The sequence below is a fragment of the Ostrinia furnacalis genome, unplaced genomic scaffold (genome assembly GCF_004193835.3).
Source record: "Ostrinia furnacalis isolate ACB-3 unplaced genomic scaffold, ASM419383v2 OfSCF7368, whole genome shotgun sequence".
Classification (NCBI taxonomy): Eukaryota; Metazoa; Arthropoda; class Insecta; order Lepidoptera; family Crambidae; genus Ostrinia; species Ostrinia furnacalis.
In genome coordinates, this window is record NW_021137607.1 from 61,208 (window position 1) to 85,210 (window position 24,003).

Consider the following 24,003-nt stretch of genomic DNA (forward strand, 5'->3'; position numbering starts at 1 on the left):
ACTAGGCGCTTATAGCGCTCATCAGCATGACTCTACATAATTGAAAAAAATGACGGCGCGTTTTTAATAACTCAAATTAATTGCTAAAAATGTCTAAAAAACGGTCATTCACTTCGCGTCTCTATCGTTTTTATATTTTTTTAAATTACACAGTGGCCACATTCCTGAAATTGTAGAAAAATATACGTAAAATGCTAACCACGAATTATCCGATGAGCTATTTATTACACTGAAAAAAATCACCAAATTAGGCTTAGCAAGAAATTGCAAGAAATTAATTAGCCTTATAATAGTGAAATGGATGTTCGTTATTAAAGTGTATGTCGCTTAAATTTCGTTGACAATGCATTTATTTATTTCCGAGATTTAAGAATGTTGTGTTAGAATAAAATAAAGAATGTGTCAATAAATATGCTAGTTTCATTTCTGTAATTAATTTTAATTACTTTGACATAACGTAAAGATTCCATTCCATTCACGAAGAGGTTTTTTTGGGTAGTAGAGTCAGTTAGTTTATAATTTTCATTGAATATAATATCTTTGTGATAGATTAAAGATTCAGATAAATTGTTATTTTGTTTATTTGCTCTACGATCAAATACACAGCACGCACAGTGTTTCGACATCCCAAAAACATGGGCATTTTTATTCGTAAAAAAGCAAGTGATGAGCTTCGTCACAGCAAGTAAGGGGACTTTTTAGTACTCCGAATCTTTGTCAGATGGCGGCAGCGGTTCGTAAATATTGATTCTATAAAACTTTGTACTTATTTTTTACAATTTGTTTTGCTGCATATTTAAGCATTGAGGCCGAGGGGTATTCAGGGTAGGCTATGTACGATGTGTGTCTTTGTTGCAGAAAATATTTTTTAATGTTTTTTTTTCGTAAAAACAGGGTCGTACCTGCGCGTAGCTATCTTGATTGTCAATAATATAAGGTTGTGCTTAGGAGGAAAAGGCCTCGACATAATTTAAGTTATTTTGTTGTTGTAATTTTGTAGGTTCGTAGAACAAATAAGAAACCTTTTTTTGTTTCGTACGACATAATTAATTCATAAGTTACATTTCGTAGTACTTAAAGCAAGAAGTTTCCCTCGACCTTTGCTCCCGAGTTATTTCTAATTGAATTTGGGCACCGCATTTAAATAATGCAAGTTACGAAGCGGAGCAGATTCTGTCACGCTACATGCGCAGGTTGTGCTGACCCTACCCGCCGTGTGTCGATAACCCTACCAGACAACCAACCATCGCGCCTGCGCGGTGACGTCGGAGGCGGCCATAACTGGACGCATTCCAATGAATTCGCGAACGCGCGCCGCACTTTCTTATTTCATACTTTATCTGCTTTATCATTAAATATTACTATTCATTTCGCTTATTTACTCAAATAAAAACAATTTAAAAAAAATCATAAATAAAAATAGGTATAAAACCAAATTAAAGCCGTAGAAGGCTACGTGCCACGCTCCAGTGTGCCGCCTCTCGCTCGCTTCACATTCCCTCACATAGATGGAGCTACTGAAAATATTTGACATTCCGCGGATTCCAATCGCTGTGGGCTCGGCTCAAATGTCAAACGCGACTATTTCGTCAACAGAGTCGTGGCGCGATAGTTGGATTTTATGAAATAACAACAAATAAAACAGTGTATTTGACGGACAATGGATAATAAACGGTAGAAGTCGGTACGTTTTTTCGCACCGCAGTACGTACAGCTGCCAGTCGTGTTGTTACAACCATCGTAAACGGTGTTATTGCGATCTTGTTAACTATTGATTTTTGTTATTCGCCGGTTTTGAGATTGTTATGAAGTTTCAGTAACTTGGACAATTGGTTTGGACTAGATCTACGATTTTGTATTTGTTGGAAACTTATTAGCTGTGAAAATATTTATAATTTGCTGTACAGTTGTGTGTATCATCGTGGGAAACCCAATACAGTAAGTTGTTTTGATTCTTGTAACTTATATTTATTTTATTATGGGACTTACATACTATCAAAGGTACTTATTAAATAAAAAGTCATTTGTTTAATTAATAATGTACAAGTACTTACTGTTGATACGATACGCATGCACAATGCACAATTCTTATAAACACCAGGTACCTACCTACCTACATAATAGCTACATAGTTATAATAAGTGGACGAACTGCGAATGTAAGTCGTCTATTGTATTGTATTTGACTGAGATCGGCACTGCCAATGACTCCATCATCTGTAGGTACATAAAATTGCTATGTAATAAGTGCGGGTGTACACCGGTTGCTCGCAAAAAATCCGCTATACGGATGGGAGGCGAGCATGGTTCGCAGACTTCGCGGTCGAAATATTTGGAATGCGAGCGCGGGCAGACGCGGGCGCAAGCGCGGTGATAAGCACGATAAACACCGCCCGATTATTTAGCCAATGTGACCCCGAACGATCGGCGAGCAGTCGACAGCACTTGAGACTCTCTGTCTGACAAAAGTGACAAACCACCATTTCGGCATTGTGGGTCACCCGCTGAAGCGAACACAGACGCATTCTTCGATTTAGGTTGCAATAAAAAGCTAGCAGCTGCACGCGGTTTCGCTCGCGTGGAATTTCGCCTGTCACGTGGACGCGTCTTTATCTCGACATCCATCCAGGTGGAAACGCGAACTGAATGTTGATCGCACTTATGTAACCAATGTCCTTTTTCGTCTTTTTGACTGATTGGAAATTCACACCACTGTGCACTGTTGCGTTTTTTGTATCAAATACCTGGGACTATTAGTTATTAGTTCTGTGTTCATGTCACGTTACCTTAATTTAATTGATTGTCTGACTATCCTCGCCTACCTACTTACTATCTGGCATCTGCACATGCAAATTGCTAATGGACATCAGTAATGTCCGTTAAGCCACAGGTTAAGCTGAATTAAATGATAATTACCCACAATACGTAAAAAGTAGTTACAATTAACTACTAGCAGCTCAATGTAACTATAAATTGTGAGAGATATCTTTCAGAAGAACTTTACCTGCGTCTTTTGATATGTTGATATGCTGGCGATTGTACACGCATTAAGATATATGCGAGTGTAAGATACCCAATGTGGCTCTACATTATCCCAAAAAAAAAATTAGTTAACGTTTATTCAGTTTAAAGCCATTTTAATTGAGGAAAATTTAAGTAGTTTCTTCAAAACTAACCAATAGTGTAGGTACATTTAGATAATGGTTGTTTCCTCCACAGCAATGAAAATCAATTAATTATTCAAATGCGATCGAAAATTCGCAAAAACACTAATTTCGCTCCGCACTGAATTACGTTTCTATTGCTTTTACCGAATTGTTGATAAACAAGATGAGTCTGGTTTTGGATTACATCATTATCTTGCGTTAACGCGTCATCGATATTATCAACACGCAATTTTTGCAAATTCGTAGTTATATGGACCTAAACGTTCAGAGCTCACAATTCCCTCTTTGATACGCAATTCAAAATACAGCTACAGGGAATCCGTAGAGAACTTTAGTCTCTGCTCCCTTTACATAATGCAAGCCGGTTCCAAACTCGCCCAAACAATTCAGGCAACCCTACAAACTTCAAACATCTGCTGCCCCATGCTCCCCTTCTGTGCCCTCGGACACGTGCGCTGCTTACAAGACTCACAGCAGGGGTAGCGCCAGTCTACACGGCACCCTAAATGCGGGCTACCCAACAAAACATTTTACCCGAATTCCAACCTTAACATTGACCCGTTAGGCTCAATTTGAAACTAAACGGCCAATTAACTAAAATAGATTATTATTTTTAACACACGGAATGTCAAGGTTCCACCACCATGTGGTTTTCGTTGAAGACTGGCAGGTGATAAGAGTTTTTGTTTTACTTCAACTTGTGTAAAAGTTTCTCAGTCTCAAATAATGAGGATTTTATTTGTTTAAATCATGACATGAATTTTTGAAAACGATTAATAATATTTCTCTTGAATTTGTACTCTTATGTCGATTGGCGGTATATCATTTAATTAATAGTAGGTAATAAATATAAATATGTAAACATCAAATTTACTAATCAAATTCCATCTTAATATAGAATATTATAAATAATTGAGTAAAATACCTATCTATATGAATAATATTTTTTGTTTAAAATTCCTAAAAACTCGAATTTATCGTTCCCAACATTTATTGGAATAAGGCAACCTACATGTGAAATTCCTCTATAACGTTCCATTGAATAGCTTCGTGACCATCTAACTATGTGTCGAATGATCCATTCCGTACCTACGGCCGGCATACCATCGCCTCTCGTGACTCCGCCTCCGGCCAGAAAAATTCTATTGTAGTTGATGTACCGAATTCCTCATCATTAACCAGTCCAGTCACCGCATCACTCGTCAAACCCGCGTTTTGTTTGCCCAACCCTTTTTCTTATACTGTGAGAACATCTTGTCTCTCCACATTTGAAAGTAACGTCATTACCTCAAACGCACCAGGAATTTCACGTCCATTATTAACACTTATGATCATCGTTTGTTTATTATTTCGTCTGCTATGCACGGAATGCACATAATAGCCGCTTATATTTTAGTATCATTAGCTAATGTATGCGTATTATCTTTTCGAATGCCACAACGTATCGGCGCATATTCAGTTAATTAAGCAATAACATTGTTGTCGGTGTTTGTATTGGCGTGACCGTCACAGAAATATTTCGCCAGCAATGTCGATTTAACTAGGTATGCGAATCTCGTTTATTATTATCACAATATTTGGTCTGCGTTATCCAACAAAAAACATTCGCGCTATTCGCAACGTTATCTAAAATCTGCTTGAGAAAGCGTGGAGTATGCGATGCTTAATGAAAATAATGATTTCATAATTAACGTACATTAATAATTGTTTAGGAAATATTAATCGTAGTTTGGAAATTAAATACCTACATTTAATTGGTCGCGTTCTTTATTCAGTTTCTGTCACAGGAATAAATTAATAATTGGGGAGATGTGATATTATTCGAGTACAATACAGAGACATTGTTTGTGCCGTTGGAAAATTGCAAGATATACATAGATTATTATTCCTGATATCATAATATCAGTCAGTTGTAGTCCATTGCTGAACTTAAGGAGAGCAAAAGCTTTTGTTCATTTAGGCACTCTTCTTCTTAACGTTTGCCGAAACGTGGAATTTCGTCGCTTACTCCACCTTTCGTTACTTCTGCGAATTTTCTCTAATTGAGCTGAAATACATTTCGCACATCATCCCATCTCCCATAACGTGGTCCGTTGGCTGCGTTCCCGCCCCGGTATGCGGGTGACACGCGTTTCTCAACTCTTTTGTTTGATCATCTGAGTCCACGTTATTTACGCGATTCCCGCCCGGCTTGGCTCGCGTCTGTCCACCGTCTAGCCGTTTACGATATTATGAGGAATTTCCGCCGAATCGGTATTTGCATGCCATATTGCTCCGGTCTGCGAGCGAGCCAAATATTTTTTCTCAGACGTGGACGCAGACTTCGTCCAGTCTCAACCTAATTATCATTGTTTATGGTATGCCCTCGCATGTTTTTCGCGTTGACTAGCGTTGGAACTATTCAATAACGTAACGTAACACACCGATAGAATTTACAAGACAGTTCTTAATAAGACCGTTTTAAAACTTATAACCGAAAATTTTGAAGATCCATTTTAATTTCAGGGAACATGGAGAAAGTTGAATCAGCCCTGGATGTTCTCTCAAGAGCTGCCACAATGGTGCAGCCTTGCCCTGCCTACCCTGCCAGCGATTCAGACAGCTTCGGTAAATATATCTTTATTTTACACACACACATTTACTTTCAAGGAATCTCAACAATTTTAATTGATCACACTCATATTGTAGAAAGCAATGTTGATGTTATCATAATACATAATAGGCAAATTACGTTCTTAATGTTACCGATAAATCATCAGCTAGGTAATAGCTTTTAGGAATTGTGCATTGTTATTACAATAAAGGTAATTTATTGAAATAGATTCATGCATTCACAGCTAGCTAGCACGATAAGGAAGGCATGCACATTGCACATTTTATACCCTGTTTATATTGAACTAATTTAGATGGTAGCTCTTCTTATGCGTGTTAATAAAAAATCACTGGGGTCTACTCTGTTTTGGCTAACCCCAAAAGGATGATGGGCATATTGGGCGTTGAACCAACAGAAACAAAAAGTATACTAAATTAAAGCTTAATACTAGTACTTCATTTCATAGTATGACAACAATCCTGAAATACGCGGGGATACGGCGATAGAGGTCGTTGAATATGCAAAGTTTACATAGTATTTCACATCACATTAGGGTGATAAAAATAGTATTAGGCCAATTAAATTGCTTTTATCGATCATATTGAGAGTATTGTATCATATCTTACTATCGATTCTATCGATTTAGTAAGTATGTATACCGAATAAATCATAATCGATTATTCGATTGCAATAATCGATTATATTGCTGAAAATAAGGAATTGAATTAACAATCAAATGATAGTAATGATGGTAATCAATAAAATCGATTAATCGAATTGTTAATCGATAAATCGTTATTTGGCAATATCGATTAGTAATCGATCCGTGATCGATTATGCGACAACTCTACAACTTAACTGGTAGAAATCCCATTGAAACATGACTGTGTTCATGTCATTGGTAGAGAATGATTTTTTACTGTAAAATAAATTACTGCCATAGGTGGGACTCGAACTCACGACCTTTTGCTTGACGGTTGACTGCTACATTGAGGCCATGCGGTAGTCGAATTTTTCAAGCGAAAAATCATGTTTTAGACACTCTACATTATTTATGCAAAAATCCAGGCATATTTTGATGTTGTTTGCGAAATGATTTGCAAAAATACCTGTTTCGTTAAGTACATACATAATAATTCTAGAACAATACGCTTTTTATAAGCAATTACGAACACCATCAAACGTTGTATTCCCCTTGAGCACAGTTTTAATAGATTTGTTGTAGCTATTAAACGTTGATGTTACTTCAATAATCGTACCATAGCAATTAATCAGTATTGATAATGGCTCGTCGAGTCGTCAGGCTTCCGAGCTCGCTCGAACGCGGCCTTGTAGGCGGGTCGCATTCCTACTCCAGCTGACATTGTTCCGACGTCATCCGACCGAACGACTGGATCAGTTTACGCCTCTACTAATGCTTCGACGTCAATATTGGCACGAGCCTTTTTCATTTTGCGATCCTATCGTCACTTGTTTTCATTAATACGCGGTACAGTATTTAATAAAAACAAGTGACGATCGCAGGACTTCACATTTACCAATTTGGTTGCAATTGCTACATGTTGATGTTCCACTTTCAAATATCAGATTTTTGTTTTGGTGTGAAGGTTATTTATCCCAATTAGGGTTGTCATCTCTAAAAGTTGGCAACCAGGGCAAGACGCGTGAAAACCTCAGATTTTCGAGCCTAGAACCCGGACATGCCTGCAACCGAAGTCTGCATCCAAAATTTTTTCATCTTTTTAAATTGTTCCTTGCAACTATCTGTTTCACCAGGCTATTGCGATATTTCTAAGAAAATGGAAATATTTACAAAGCCTCATTGCTTTCGTCTCTTACAACAAACGGTCTCTCTTCGAGGTACATAATAATAATTATGTCGAAACCAACCTTGTGTAGCAACGGATTTAGCGAACCGGAGTGACCCTCTCTAAATCCGCCACAAAGGATACCATTGTTGCGTTTTCGTTGGACGACTGGTTTCGCGATCAAAGCACTATTGACGATTCGAGCGCGGTTCCCACTTCGTCGTCTGGTTATAATATGACCGTCACGCTCATTGTTTTATCTTTTTTGTAGCGCACTCGACTGAGAATGTCCGGGTGATGTATATCTATTCGCGCTATTCGATAAATGAGTCGACTTTTCAAATACAAAATCAAATCTCGATATCTACATTTGGTAGGACAAATTAAAAAGGTAAAGCTAATTTTTTTTAGACAGAGTTAAAAGACCAGACAAATAGCTACATATGAATAAGTATTAAAAATAGAGAAATGAATTTGCTAATACTGTAAGATTTTATGTAAGAGGGAATCCGCGGGCAACTGCTAGTTAGTAATAATTCTGAAGACACAGACCATTATAGCTGAATTTAGAAGATTTAAAGCATAATTATCATTAACGATCTCGCCGTAATTATGATGAACTCATAGTTACACGTTAGTGCCTTTCTCCATAGTCCGCTGCGACAATGGATTTAAGTGTCGATGGGAAAGCAGAGCTTTCTGAGCGATAATATAGCGAAGAAGTGAAACACGTCCCGTGCGAATTTCGCCGACCCACAATCCGAGGTTTATCCGGCTCGCACCCTGGCAGCCGCGTGACAGTGTAAACAGGCCTTATGTATTATGAAACTACACTCAAAAATGTATTGAAACTCAAGCTCAAGATCAAGCTCGTGATTTCCAATATTTGGATGAATCAAAGGCTGAGTCGACGCCCGAGCCTAGGTTCTTTGTCGAGCGAATGTCATTTTATAATAACAACCGTAGACTCGTCCGTCATAATAAACAACCCAAAAAGAGCCTAAAGTTTGTTCTGCTCTGACTCTACTACTACTACTGTTCTGTTCTATAAGTAAAACATCGAATCAGAAAATGTAGAGTTTTTCTTTACTTTAAATTACCCATTAGCTAGCTGTCTTCAAAATATTGTTTCAGACGTGAGTCGTAGCCTAGTAGAGAACGTTTAATTTTGCTACAGCAATTATACATAATCATCATTCACTTTTGCTCTGCAATGTGCAAAATCTGTTGTAATCTGAACATTTTATTCAAACCGAAAGTGAACGTGCATTAGGGAAAGGTTGGCATTAATTCGCAGATTTGCATACTTGTATGCAATAAACATGTCATCTGAGTCGCGTCTTACGAACGCATTTATGCGCTGTGGACAAACCGAAAAAATAAATTCATGTAGATAATTATCTGTGGTGGTATGCGTATCTAATCAAAATACGATCACGCAATTTGTTCAGTAATGTTCTCGTTGACTGTTTACAAACAATGGTTGGACCGCGGGTAATTATGCAATGCGATGACAGCGGCGCGGCCGCACGAAGCGCCGGCGCTCACTTTCGTGCGCGTGCGCGTGCGTGCGGCCTGACACAGCACGGAGAAAGCGTTCAGGAATTTGGTCGGACCACTGGCACTGCTCTCTAGCGCGGCCCGAAGCCACTACCAATTTTGTAGGGCTGCCCTCCCATTTCGAGCAAAACGTGGCCGCAACCGTCAAGATCAGAGATGCAGGGCCTGGCTGAAGTTCCTCGTCTAAGGCTTGGACAATCAAGCCATGCCAGATTTATCATACGGATAGCAGATAATGTATTAAGGCCCGATATCCCTCTAATGCCAATGAAACAACAAATTGAGGAGATTTTCTTGATCTTGAAGAGACAGGAGCTTGTCAGATTGTTGATATTTTGAAACAGTCAATCAATTCCCTTAAAGACGAATAAAACTACTAGCTAACTGCTAACGAAAACCTTTTTCTGAAACAAGCGAGCAATCCAGTTGAACTAATCTCATCAATTTGCCTTCACGACGAATCTGGACACAATAACAAATGGGTACTTACATGATTCACCGCCTTGGACGAATAAACCACTGGACACGAAACCTACAAGATTTCTAAGGAAACACGATCAACCACTTTTTGCGGGGGGAGAGGTTTGACAATTGTCAAATAATGACATTTAGTGCTGGGAAAAGATCGTAAATTTTTATCGATAGTTATGTAAATGAATGAATGAATGAACCTAACGAGATAAATAAATTATGGATTGATTTAATATTGAAAGTTTCTTTAATTGAAAGACTATAATTAATTATTGTATCGTGTTTATTATAATGCCATTGGTAAATCATAGGTACAAATAATATTACAAATTATTCATTGATATAGGTAGGTAACTAGGTGAAATATTTTTTGGCTGTGTTATCATTATCAAATTTGTAAAGCAATAANTATGCTCTTTACCAATTTTTTAGGGCTGCCCCCCCATTTTGGGCAAAACGTGGTCGCAGCCGTTAGGATCAGAGATGCAGGGCCTGTCTGAAGTTCCTCGTCTAAGACTTGGACAATCAAGCCATGCCAGTTTATCATACGGCTAGCAGAGAATGTAGTAAGGCCTGATATCCCTCTAATGCTAATGAAACAGCAAATTATGGAGATTTTCCTGATCTTGAAGAGACAGGAGCGTATCAGATTGTTGATATTTTGAAACAGTCAATCAATTCCCTTAAAGACGAATAAAACTACTAGCTAACTGCTAACGAAAACCTTTTTCTGAAACAAGCGAGCAATCCAGTTGAACTAATCTCATCAATTTGCCTTCACGACGAATCTGGACACAATAACAAATGGGTACTTACATGATTCACCGCCTACTAAATAAACATTACTCGCTAGTTAAGCAAATGGAGTCCAGAAAAATAAATCATACGAACATTTCGAAATCTCCGTAAATGCTTCGCGCCGAGGAAAACATCGTCATAAACAAGTAACGTGTTCGAACAAAAATGTATTCTCGTACACACCTAGAGGAAATACCTACTGAGTACATGTTTGTACACTAACGTTATTGATAAGGTAACACCGTTAACATTGATTTAACTAGGTCTGTGCCGAAGGATTTTCCTTCAAGCTACCTTATCATTGACGATAAATATTTTAAAAGCGACTGAATTCTATGTAGNTAATGTAACAAATGTAACCAAAAGCAACGTTCAGAAAAAGCTCCATGGAAACATCGGACGTGTAATGTTAGTAGTGTTACTCATATCAGCAGTTATCAACTTATCGTATCAATCAGACAGAGTACGCAGTCGATTTACAGCTCTCTACCAATGCAATGCTTGAAATTCTAACGACCGTGACGAATCGAAATCGGTTTTATTGCGTTTGTTATTAGGGCGAATATGGCGTGCGCATCTGTATCCGGAACGTAGAGGCGGCGTGTTACGGTTTCTAAAAGAATGCCAGAATGTAGGTTGGTGTGCTGACTCCAGTTACGACCGCTCTTAGGTATGTAACAGTTGATCAGTATTGTTTTCAGAATATTATTTTCAGCGCCATAACTCGAACGTACAAGCATACAAGTCAATTCTGCATGTTGAACATCCTCGTAATAAACAAGCACTAAATTATCCCCGACACTAAAATGCTCCGTGCAGTTTATTTGGGTTAAGTTCTGCCTTCACAAGACTGTCTCTCATCATGTGCAGATGACATGCTCTGGCATCTTAGCAGTAGTAACAGGAGCGATTTTGCAACAATTTGTACATACTTGCAATTGTACAGTCTATAGCGGGCCAATTTGTTACTAAATGACAAATCCCAATGGCTTTTGAACTACTATTCCTATAAGGTAAAGGAAATTTTTTAACTAGACCAATAAATATAGAGGTTAGTCTGCTTCTGCTAAAATTCAAGTAAATTTTATGACTTGTAGATGATAACACTAATTTTCCCAAATATTTTGAAAGGATAATAGCGATGTTACAACAAGAACTCTACATTGAATGAAATTAATGCGATTCCACACCAACAAGTATAGATAAAGAAGACACATGCCAAGCTAAACCATATGCTTTTAATTAAAACGTACAAGATGTAACAGGAATGCACATAAAACATGACCAGATAAAAACGTTCGCAGAACTTCGAAGTAATTCTTTAGGATTCTGCAGTCGTGTAGACTATGTATTTCTATTTAAATTGTTTCACTTTTTATTTTTATTACTTTACATTCTCTACATTTTCAGATTTATATTAGTTTCCCAATTATTTGCACCTAAATCAAACTATAATCTTCAAAATTAGATTTTTTTTATTTAGCTAGAAGTTTTTTTGTATAATCTTTTAAGAGTATGGTAATTTTATAACATGAATAAAGTAAAGTCTGTTTATTTAAAATAAAAATATTGGTCCTAGATCATTGGTGGTGATTGCTAAAACAATCCATCATCATTATTTAAAAATGCGTATTGCTAATTCATAATAAATACCTATTCGATTGCGAGTACAATTGGTACTTACGTTACGAAATTTACACAGCATAATATTCATGTTTGCTGAAAGCAGGTTAGCGTGTAAAGAAAAATTTACAACAAGTGCGTGATCACTGAAGAAGTAAGCTCCCATCATCGAATTCCATCGCCATCGATCGGTCAGGTGATAGCAACTATGCTCGCATGTCCAAGTGACACCTCGCGCATGCGCCGAAGGAATCCGATAGCAATGAAGTCATCACGTAGAGTAGAATTTCTAATGACCGCGGATTCCATTTCGTTGGCAACGAAGCGAGAGTGCAGCTATACGAGCTATTCGGGCCGCTCGAGTATTGTTTCGATCTGCGAGGGTGCGTAACTAGGGCTGCCGGCGACAGCTACCTGTTCACAATTCTGATTGTGACAGCAGACTGGAACTCGTAGTAAAAAGGGAACATTATTTTCATTAAATTAAGGTCACTGATTTGAACTTCAATCCATTCGGCAGCTTGGCCTGGTATTCACATGCTGGAACTAGTATGCTAGAGTCGCGAATTCGATCTCGCTTAATGCAGAAATTGTGTGCATTAATTTATGAATTTCCAAGACAATCGAAAACTCATCGGCTAAAAATTAAATATGCCCACTGCCATTTTAGGTGGTTGGCGTGAGATAATATGAGAAATATCACCATCTCACCGTCACTTTACTACATTGTAAGAAGTTTCTTATTACCATAATTGATTGGTAATAAGAAACTTCTTCAAGACGTAGTAATTTCAAAAATTCTTACCAACTCATCTGCAGCTAAATGAGTAATGCTATTAGTGTTTTTAAATTGAAATCTTAAACAATTGGAAGTTTTTTCCTTGACAATTATATTGGGAACAGTAACAACCACGTACTAACGATAATAAGCTATAACGACGTTAATAAACCTTGAACAATGAAACTGATTAATTAAAAAATCGATTATGCAAAATTAGTGACGATACAGCTCCCACAATGTCGTCTACTACCTTTGCAAGTATTAAAAAGGCATGCTATAAAACCAGAGCACCTAGAGGTGTCCTTGCTCTTGAAGGCATTTGTCTGGTTTCTTTGACCAAAAGGAAACCTTATATCGGACTACAAAGTTTCATGTCTGAAACATTATATTCAGAAGAGACGAAATTAGGTGAGGATTTAGGAATATTATTAACGCTTCCTTATTTCCAATGCCTTTTGGTAACTTTTCGTAGAGATTTTTAATCTCACCAACGTCTGGTATGAAGTGATCACATCGAGACAAAAGAGCATCGCGCTATTTCGCGCAATTTGGCGGTCAACATAATAAGCGCGGAAATGTTAATGGTTGAAACATGCGCTTGCGGTCGCATTCCTCGCTCCTCAGACGGAGCTCGGCGGAGATAGGCATCTCCGGAACGCAATGCGTACAACAACAAATAAGCACGCGATTCACACATTTATACTTAATTACATATTTTACAATTAACACCGCTAGAAATCAAGAAATTCCTAAAGTGTGATTGACACTAGTTGGTATTGGTAGCAGAGATTTCTCTAACAATAAAAAGCTTTCAGATAGATATAATAAAGAGATTCAAGAGTCACTATTTCATTGATGGTTATATTCAGATTGTGCATGCATGTTTTTGTGGTCACTGACTGAACCTCAGCTAGCATCTACTTTCCAAACTGTCACTCATTATAAAACTATCCGGGGTTTTACTGTTAAAATTGTTTTAAAATGCATCACCAAGTATCTATTTACAATTCGTTCCGTAATTCCTACGACATGACTTTGAACGCTCAGTGCCGGTACTTATTAATAAGTAAAGAATGTTAATAGCTGTGAACACGTTTGATTTTTCACTTGACCTCACGTGAAGTCGTATCTTTGGACAAATGTTTACGCCACGAGGTTTCAAACCTTCAAAGTTTGGTTACAAAATTCCCATCGGCATAAGGAATCCAGGCGTTGTCCACGCAAGTGATGCAATGCTGTTGAAACAAGTCATTTAGTAAACTAGTCGTCTCCCTGCATCATACAATAGTCGAAAGTTTTTATTTGTGATAAGTAAAGCAGCCAGTTTTATTGGTACATGCGTCACGATTATTATCTTTGGTTTATATTTTGATTGGATTCCATGCGCGTGCGTTGTCCAGTGTTTTAGACGTCGAGTTGCCGATTGATTGGGCTGCCACTGCCTCATAAGGGATCTCCTTAGTTGAGTTGCGCGTCAGCGAAGCATGTCAGGGCTACAACGTACAAACGCAGAGTTTTAGTACGTGTAGCTATGTTGCGTTATGTAACGTTAAGGTCGGTAGCTACCTATTCAAAAAGATCAATTCGATTTTTTTTGCAAATAATTTTAGTACTCAGTTAGTTACTATCCTAAATTTTGATCCTTGTTTTTTTTTGTTCCTGTTTTTTTTTTAAATATTTTGATGAGCTTTTGATGTCTTCAAAATCGTGTTTTTCTTAAAAATATTCCCTTTTTCTTGAGTACCTATTCCAACTTGCGTGCCGTTAATCGTTTAAGAGGCAATGAAGGGATTCATAAGAAGTCTTTATCTTTCACACGACATACTCAATTAAGATTTTCTCGAAAAAAAAAGTAGTATGTTGAGGTGTTATATCAGCTGTTAAATTAAACTTAAATTAAAAGTTAGTATCGAATATCATTTACTTATTATGTTTCCTCACAATTCTGTATTTTAGTAGTTTCAGTTGTTTACGGAAATATCATGTCCAAAACAGACACATGTTTTTATTGATAACTGTTGTTTTCTACATTTAGTAATGTTACAAACATTATTGAAAAGCATTTAATTTAGATTTAATGCTTAATTTTCCATGGACTATTGCAATAGATTTTTTAATTTTTCCAATTACTTATTATACAGCAATTAATATTACAATTCTATGAGATAAAAGATAAAAAGAAATCCAATTTCTTTCTACCCTTTGTAAACCTTCAGGTCTATTCTTTCATAGTATTCTTCCTTATAAACTTATTTTTCTCTATTCAGCCAAGTAGGTACAACTAATTAATCAAATGCTGAAAAAATCTTGTTAAACCTAAATCAGGTTCAGGTATCATCAATGCCGTGAACTACTTAGACACCAATTATTTTCAAGCCTCGTGATTAATTATTATCACGATCATCTGCGTGGAAGGTCACGGCGATGGCGATGCGCGGGCGCAGCGCAACTGAGCGCAGCGGTTTGAGTCCGTCACGGTCCGTGATAGCTAGGGGTTGGTGTGTTATTAATTTTAACTAGCCACATAACGTGATTCGGTATTTTCTAAGACACGCTCAGTGAATGGAATTCTGTTTGGTTTGGAATGTGACTTTTCTATTGTGTCATGCTTAGGAATGTACAATAATTCAAGCGTAGTTTTTTAGGCTTCCTATTTCCAAAATTAATTAATTTAATTTAGTTTAGGAAAGTCGGTTAACACTAATTTTATTAAAACGGTAGAAATAAACCAAAAAGAAAGATTCTGATGCTGTACTGGATTTGTTCCGGTTTTAAAAGTATTTTTACAGCATTGAAAAAATCATCCTCATTGAAATTTCATCTTTCTAAGTAATTTTATAGATTTTATTTTTAACTGGTTTCCCAATATGATATAGGTAGGTAGGTACCAATAAAAGGTATAATTTAAAATCCACACACAAGGACTGAAGTTCTTGAAAAATATAAAGTTATGTACTTAGGTAAATTTTTAGTCATCATTAAGCTTTTTTTATGTATGTACTTACAATAGTGTCAATTTATTGTTGTAGAAAGGACAAAAAAAGCCACTGGAAATATTAAGCTCTGCAAAACTTTATGAAAATTCGTGAACAGCGACATCTACTCAAAAAATATACTCTCTTTAAAACTTTTTACCTACCTAAGTACTGTGGCTCCATCTGAAGAAAGTTACGTTAAAGTGTCGTATTTTTAGTCCAGGTGGCGCTACTTCTGACTTGTTTCACAATCATCCGATAGATGTCGGTAACAGAAAGGTTTTGGTGATGTCAGTATTGAGATTCAAGCTTTGCTTTTGTAACTTTTTTTATTTATCAACTTTTTGTGTGGTTTATATTTATTGAAATGGGTCTAACTTTTGTAAAAAGATATCATGTCTATGTGTATAAAAAGTATATTTTCAGTATTTCAAATACTGAAAATATAGGTACTTTTTATACACATCCATAGAATTCAGATACGTATCTAAGTAGGTATTATTTTTTTGCAATCAATAAGAAAAATCCGCCAGATGGCAATACGTAGACGCGGGTCCAAATGCTGCGTGATTGGTGGATTTTGACATATCTGTCAATGTCATGTCAAAAATAACCAATCATGCAGCATTTGGACCTCGCGTCTACGTATTGTCATCTGGCGGATTTTTCAATCGCGAAAACCCTCATTAGGCCTCCTACCTATCTATTACTTAACTTAATATTACATGATAAATATTCATTTTTGCTCATGCATAGATGTAAGGTAACTAAATTATTGCGTAATTTACTTCGCCTTCAGTACCTCTAGTACGAAAAACTTTCGAGTTCGTTTCGTTGCGTATTCAAAGTGTCATCGAAAAATTTTGTATGAAAAATTAAACAGCGCCCCCTATATTATAGCCGCCCTAGGGGGCGCTGTTTAATTTTTCATACAAAATTTTTCGATGACACTTTGAATACGCAACGAAACGAACTCGAAAGTTTTTCCTACTAGAGGTACTGCCCGGTTGGTAGCGGCCTGCGTCCAGTGTGAAGTATGAATTCTCTATCTCTAATTCTTAAATATTGTTCTCTTCTCTTAAGACTCTACTTACTTAAGTGTATAAAATAAATACTGTCCCCAACACACATGAACTCAACTGTACTAACTAACTACTAGCCAATATGCAACGCCAGCTTACCCAACCGTCCCGGTGCATCGGAATGCGGAATGTTTGGGTGGCGCTTCCCTCACTTTCGCTCAAACATCCGCCTTCCGCAGCAGCAGGCACCGACGCCGCTGTTATGTAAACTGCACTGATGTTTGCCAATACCAGGCCTGGCTCACTCCGCGCGGTACATCCGATAATTACCTACAGCGAAGCGCCCCGCCGGCGGGTATTATATCAGTCGAGTGTCAGCGCGCGCCCGTCAGGACGCTGGCGTGCGTTGTAGTATGTACCTAATTCTATGNCCCTATATTATAGCCGCCCTAGGGGGCGCTGTTTAATTTTTCATACCAAATTTTTCGATGACACTTTGAATACGCAACGAAACGAACTCGAAAGTTTTTCGTACTAGAGGTACTGTTCTTTAACTACCGTAGCGTCAACGTGGCGTTTCCCGCAAATTGAGAAATTAACATTTAATTAAACCTCCTTTGATGCCGAATCCCTTCACGGCCTTCCTAATTAATTCCAATTGAAACCTTACTTTGTTTAGGTAATAGACTAATTTGAGAAATGTAAATAAAATATCTTTCAGGGATACATTTTGAAAGATTTGTCATAACTTATAAACCTTTTTGTGAAAGTAATTTAATCTATGATGAAATCCAAGTGGAATTTATCAATACTTTCATTAAACATGTAATTGTCATGGTTTCATTTCGTACAATTCATGCAGAATGCATAACCCGTCTGGCCAGCTTGGGGGGTGTAGGTCAAATCCATGTGCCTCTGGTAAATTAGAGGGTTCAGTACCTCTAGTAGGAAAAACTTTCGAGTTCGTTTCGTTGCGTATTCAAAGTGTCATCGAAAAATTTTGTATGAAAAATTAAACAGCGCCCCCTAGGGCGGCTATAATATAGGGGGCGCTGTTTAATTTTTCATACAAAATTTTTCGATGACACTTTGAATACGCAACGAAACGAACTCGAAAGTTTTTCCTACTAGAGGTACTGATGATGATGCTGATACAGAATGCATCAAACGCCAGTTAACAAATGCTTCGAAATCTTTCACTGCTCCTGATCAAAGTATTAATTCATTATCATCATCATCATCATCTCAGCCATAGGACGTCCACTGCTGAACATAGGCCTCCCCCAAATGCTTTCCATGTTGCCCGGTTGGTAGCGGCCTGCGTCCAGTGTGAAGTATGAATTCTCTATCTCTAATTCTTAAATATTGTTCTCTTCTCTTAAGACTCTACTTACTTAAGTGTATAAAATAAATACTGTCCCCAACACACATGAACTCAACTGTACTAACTAACTACTAGCCAATATGCAACGCCAGCTTACCCAACCGTCCCGGTGCATCGGAATGCGGAATGTTTGGGTGGCGCTTCCCTCACTTTCGCTCAAACATCCGCCTTCCGCAGCAGCAGGCACCGACGCCGCTGTTATGTAAACTGCACTGATGTTTGCCAATACCACGGTAATAATATCATACAGTATTATAACTTCATATAAACCGACGAAACGCGAGCTTTCCTTCGAATTTCAAATCTCGGGACGCGGTCGAAATCCAAAAGTTAGGGTTAGGGGTGTCGCGAACGTGCCGAACGGACGTCGATGGCCTAGCTAGTGTTGAAAATGACTAAGGTGATTGAATTTGACTACCGTCATTTACGGTCAAATTTGTCAAAAACAAGTTATTGACAGTCAAAAATGGTCATTTTCAGTCAGTTTGATTTGAAATAAAAATTATATTGTATTAAACCAGCTTTTGCCCACGACTTCATCCGCCTGAAATTAAAGTAACAGGTCATTAAGTACTCATTATGATTAGTAGATTCAAAATTATTTTAGTTTATTTTTTTAAATTAAATCTACTAACACAAAACAACACGCATTTTTATCCTATTCCATTCACAAAGTATTTTGTTTGTATAAATAAAAAAAAATTACAATCACAAAACTAGATAGAAATTCTAAGTAGACAGATGTAATTAGAATGGGTACTGTAGGTGGGCAGCCCTATCGCATGTTGTCATACCGTGACGTACCGCGGGGCTGTTGACATTTATTTCAAAAATATGGCCGAGTTGGAATACTGTATAGATAGTATTACCGTGCCAATACGCAGCTCGATCAACGTTCGATTTTCAAACACCGTTTGATGTTGCCATGAGGAAACAATCGCACACAATCGTTACGATATTGTTTGAATTTGGCGTTATGAATGGCCTAATTCAAATGTTCCGCGAGTGCCACCGTCTTTTGTTCTCCAATCTGCTAGGATGTAACGGACAGGTTAACAAATTACTTAAGCCATTAATGGCAAGGAGATAGTAGTGGTTCACGCTAGGTTCCTTTGATATTAATTATAGGATTATTTCCCGGAAAACTTATCAAACGTTGATATACACGCTATCTAAGTACCTACCTTATAGTATTTTTGTCAAAACTCTGTGAGGTCTAAGCGCTAAATGTGTTAATGTGGCCCATTTTCAATCTCCATTCGAGTAAAGTAATAATCATCTTGGGCATTCGTGAAAGAATGCGTTGTTGAGGCTGCAACTAAATTGCAGACTTCAGTTTCATTGTGAATTCCTACCAATTTAAAAATACCAATTGCTCTACAATTGCAGTCGAGGTCTTATTCATTTCGTTTGGTAGAGCTACCTCTAGTAAAGCTCTAACTTTGTGAACTACAGTACCTACTCTTCTGGGTCATCCTCATCTTCATTTCAGCCACAGAACGTTCATTGCTTAACATATGCCTCCCCTATGATTTCTATTTGGACGATTGGTAGCAGCCTGCATCAATCGCAACCTTGTGGGTGCATCTAAAGAAATATTCTAATGTGCTTCGTCTTATAATTTATATGCATATGTACGAGATAAAAAACAAATCAGTTATGCAAATGCGCGGGCACCGGCTACCGTTCGTGTCGGTAATGCGTGCCTGTAGGGCGCGTCTCTGCTGCGCCCGCGCGTCCTCTGCCCGCGGACACGGATGCGGCTACTGGTAGAATCTGGCCCTTGAATTCGAAACTGGAATGAGGTTTGCTCGATTGTTATATTAACTAGATGAGGAATAGGTATTTTACTCGATTGCTATATAAAGTAGACGAGAAATGTCTTGGCTTGGAGATAAAGAAAGATAAATATTACAGCAGAAGCTTTATCTACATTTTCCTGGAAAAAGAGCTTCTGCTCATATTTAACGGGTACACAACACCTATTTATAACGGATACCAAGGCTGAGTTGCAAACCAATACTTTAATCCATAACTGCTGTTTTTTGTTAAGAGTTTGACAGACTTGAAGTTTGTTATAGTAAGATGGTGCACTCCAGCCTAACACTGATACTGGTGTTTTCAAGAACACAAGATTTGGATATGATCTGTATATTCATGCATAAATAATACGTTTTACTTATAGACTATGGATAATGGATATCATAGAGCATAGATAGATCATAGCCACACGACTAGGACATAAGTTAAGAGTACAGCAGCTTAAGGGAGCACTAGAAAACATAGACCTAACCTGGAATAGACCACCCATCAGCCCAGACCAGACCCATTATTCATTATGCAATATAATGCGCTTTCTGCATTTGAATACGGTCGTGCGTGGCTACTGTATGGAATTCAGATCAAAAATTACCATAAAGAGATTGTGAAGACCAAAGGCGACAGACCTTTGAGTCACTTTATGTAAATATTGGAAATGGAGCGATGCACCGTCAGTATTGCCACTGCAATACGGTGACGCATTTTGTTCTCAATCATATTAACATAATAGGGAAAAATGCTCAAGATTTGATGGTTCACGACNTCACGACCAAGTGAATTGCCCTAAAACCGTCTCTATTATGGCGCACTCAGATTTTGTAATTGCCCGGCGAATTCGTAAGCTTAAAGCTTGTTAGACATGTGATTTCTTGTACTTCAGAACTTTTCTGGGGGCATTCTTGCAATCGTTCGCTCTGGAGCTTAAAGTTCAGTCAGTCTTACCGTTGATAATTATCCTAAATACGACGCTGAACTACGAGTAGCTTAGTTTCTAATACAGACGTGTGATTAAAAGTACATTATTATATATATACCTATATTACCTATTGCTGAATCCTTATTATTGCTGAAATTGATTGATTCACCCTTTAAAATCTTAAAATCATGTCTATTTGATGTTTATTTATTTTATTGAGTTTAAAAATCGGCTCAGTTCCCAGCAAATACTATAGTCTGATTGCATCAGACGAGCCGCCTCAACCCGTTCCCGCGTATGTAAATGCACAAGTCAAGTATTCTATTGGAATGCATCGGAGGTGCTGGTTGCATCTTCGCGAATATTCTCGAAGCATCGCTGCGTGCTGTTGGGTAGTTATGCTTCATCATTGGATCAATGGGCAGTCACATTTGATGGTAATACTAGCTTTTATGAGCGAACCCGGGGTGGAATTTCAGCGTATTAAATTCACAGAATACTAAGAACATAATAAGCTTACAGCGATAAAAATGTTGACATTTTGTTTTAATCAATATCGTAATTGAATTTGAAATAACATTATAGGATTAGAAACCACAATTTTCTTTGTAATCCCAACTAGTCCCAACTAATATTATAAATGCGAAAGTAACTCTGTCTGTCTGTCTGTCTGTCTGTTACGCTTTCCCGCTTAAACCTCGCAACCGATTTTGATGAAATTTGGCATAGAGATAGTTTGAGTCCCGGGAAAGAACATAGGATAGTTTTTATCCCGGTTTTTGAAACAGGGACGCGTGCGATAAAGTTTTTCTGTGACAGACAAAATTACACGCGGGCGAAGCCGCGGGCGAAGCCGCGGGCGGAAAGCTAGTTATTTAATAAAGCACACAAAATTAAGGTTGATAAAAGAACGATGATGAATGAATTTAAGACTTTCGCTAAGTTTTAAAACAACAAATTATACCATTACCTTGTTTCCGTTTCCCTTTACAATCGATTCATGCTTTCGGATCGTTTGCAGAGCAATACTTTATCTTACAATAAATAAAAATAAAAATTTGGTATGCGTGCAGATAAGCGCCTTTCAAAGGCCCGTGCAGGCTTAAAACATCTTTAATATAATACTCGCTTATAGCACAACATACCTACATTTTGTAAAAGGATGTGAGCCCTTAGGGTAAGTTTTAGAGTTTCGTTCGCTCCCCGAATTACACATATCCTTTCGACTTCACCTTTTTGTTGCTTATGTCTCCGAGCGAATAACAATTTTAATAAATTATACAACTTTAATTTATTGATATCCANGAAATCCAGTCCGTAACTCAGTGGCTAGTGGGTTTATCGGGACATCATCAATAAAAAGCATACAAAATGGCCTCAGCTTTTTTATCATCACAACTAAACCTCTAATGCGATCATTAGATCGCATTAGAGGTTTAGTTTTTGTTTGCGTCCGTGCTCAAGCTAATCTAATTCTAACTTGGCTACCATTGCGTGGTACATTTCCATTATGGGGAAGATTAAACTGTGTTCCTCTCTAGGTATCATTCCGTGCTAGAATCTTAGAGATAAAACTAGGGCAAGTTGATACTTAAATGCTCTAGTGTCTCCCAATTTTTAATTACATTAAGATACCCGTATTTATCTAAGTAGAACGTGTTAAGTAGAGTCGTCTTTTATGTTTTAGAGAAGCTTTGTGATGAGTTGTGACTTTGTGTGCACAAGTAGATTAGCACAGTAATAATTAGTTAAGTGTAATGAAGTCCACGTTAAAAATATGTTTTCGGTTGTACTAGAATCTCATTTACAGACAATTTTCAGTTGACATTGTGGTAGAGTTCCTGACGAACTTAGGTAGGTATACCTTTTCATTATTAAAAATTACCACACAATCGTTGTAGGACTTTACTACTAGTATTATTTTCTTGATAGCATAACCTCTCATATCTATAAATAACCTAAAATGGGTTACTTATTTACCAAAATATTATCCTGATTTTCCTGATCACTGTTAGAGGCTCAAGTCTCAAATGCGCTCATCGATTACGTCATCGACCCTATCGTCTCATATCTCTGTTCGCTGAAGACAGAGACGGGAAGAGTCCTAAATCGAAATGTTTTGCAAGTAGACCCCAATATCTAGCCTCAACGTAGCAAGGGATTGGGCCCCATGCCGCCGCGCTTCAATGGCTTCGGCGGAAAATAAAAGGAGCCAGGGGAAAAACAAAAAACACAACCGAGAGTTTAATTATACTGAGCTCCGAACTGTATCCTTTGAGATGTCTCCGCAGACCACACTTCAAAAGAATGGATTTAGGCACTGGAAATGAGAGGCCTGTTGGACTTGTAGCGGATGGAATATAAGTAAATGTGATTGCTAGAACAATCTTGACTATTGTGTTTTTAAGAATGCCTAGGTACTTAATTCAAAAAACAAACAATGTTCACACTGTAAGAATTAGCATATATTTATTTAAAATACCACTTAATTTTGTACATATTTTTTGTAATGAAAAAGAGGCTCGGTGCGTCAGCTCCACAAATTCTCGAATTTTTACTCCCTTTTCACTCAAGCGGCAGCTTTGAAAACATTCCAATAATTGTTTTATTAATTACCCATGTTCTATTCGGCGAACCTTCAGACGTAATTAATGCAGCGGCGCCAAACACTACCTGTCGGGCCTTTCCTTCGCTCTATTAGACAATAAAAAAGCTAATGCTTATACGGCCTTTCTGGGATGCGCGGCAACTTCTCACAGCTCACTCCCCCCTCCCCACCCCGCATCTCATACGAAAATAAAAACACAACCTTCCAAGGATACAACCACCGTAATTTTAAACCTAAGACACGCATGCCCAACCCAACAACGACTCTCTTGCGCATACAACAAGTCATAATATTCAACAAACCAAAACCTACCGCTATCGGCAAATAATATGCATCCTTAACAGTATACAAACACAGCTCAATTTAGCGAAGACAGTTAGTGATCTGGAGGTCGTAGAGACGAAAGAAGGCTGGAGGGTGCGGGGGTTCATTAATCCCCGCGCCCTGCGCTCACGCACTTTCATGAATGGACCGAAC

General features: G+C 37.8%; 1 protein-coding gene across 1 annotated transcript in view; it reads left to right on the forward strand.

Annotated features, from left to right (window-relative positions):
* Window positions 1-1,560: 1,560 nt before the first annotated feature.
* Window positions 1,561-24,003, forward strand: part of Tgi (Tondu-domain-containing Growth Inhibitor) — a 31,740-nt gene continuing 9,297 nt past the window's right edge. Inside the window, exons 1-2 of the mRNA XM_028320403.1 lie at window positions 1,561-1,938; window positions 5,672-5,773. Coding sequence (XP_028176204.1) covers window positions 5,677-5,773 — 97 coding nt within the window. The 5' untranslated portion in view covers window positions 1,561-1,938; window positions 5,672-5,676. The remainder of the gene's footprint in view (window positions 1,939-5,671; window positions 5,774-24,003) is intronic.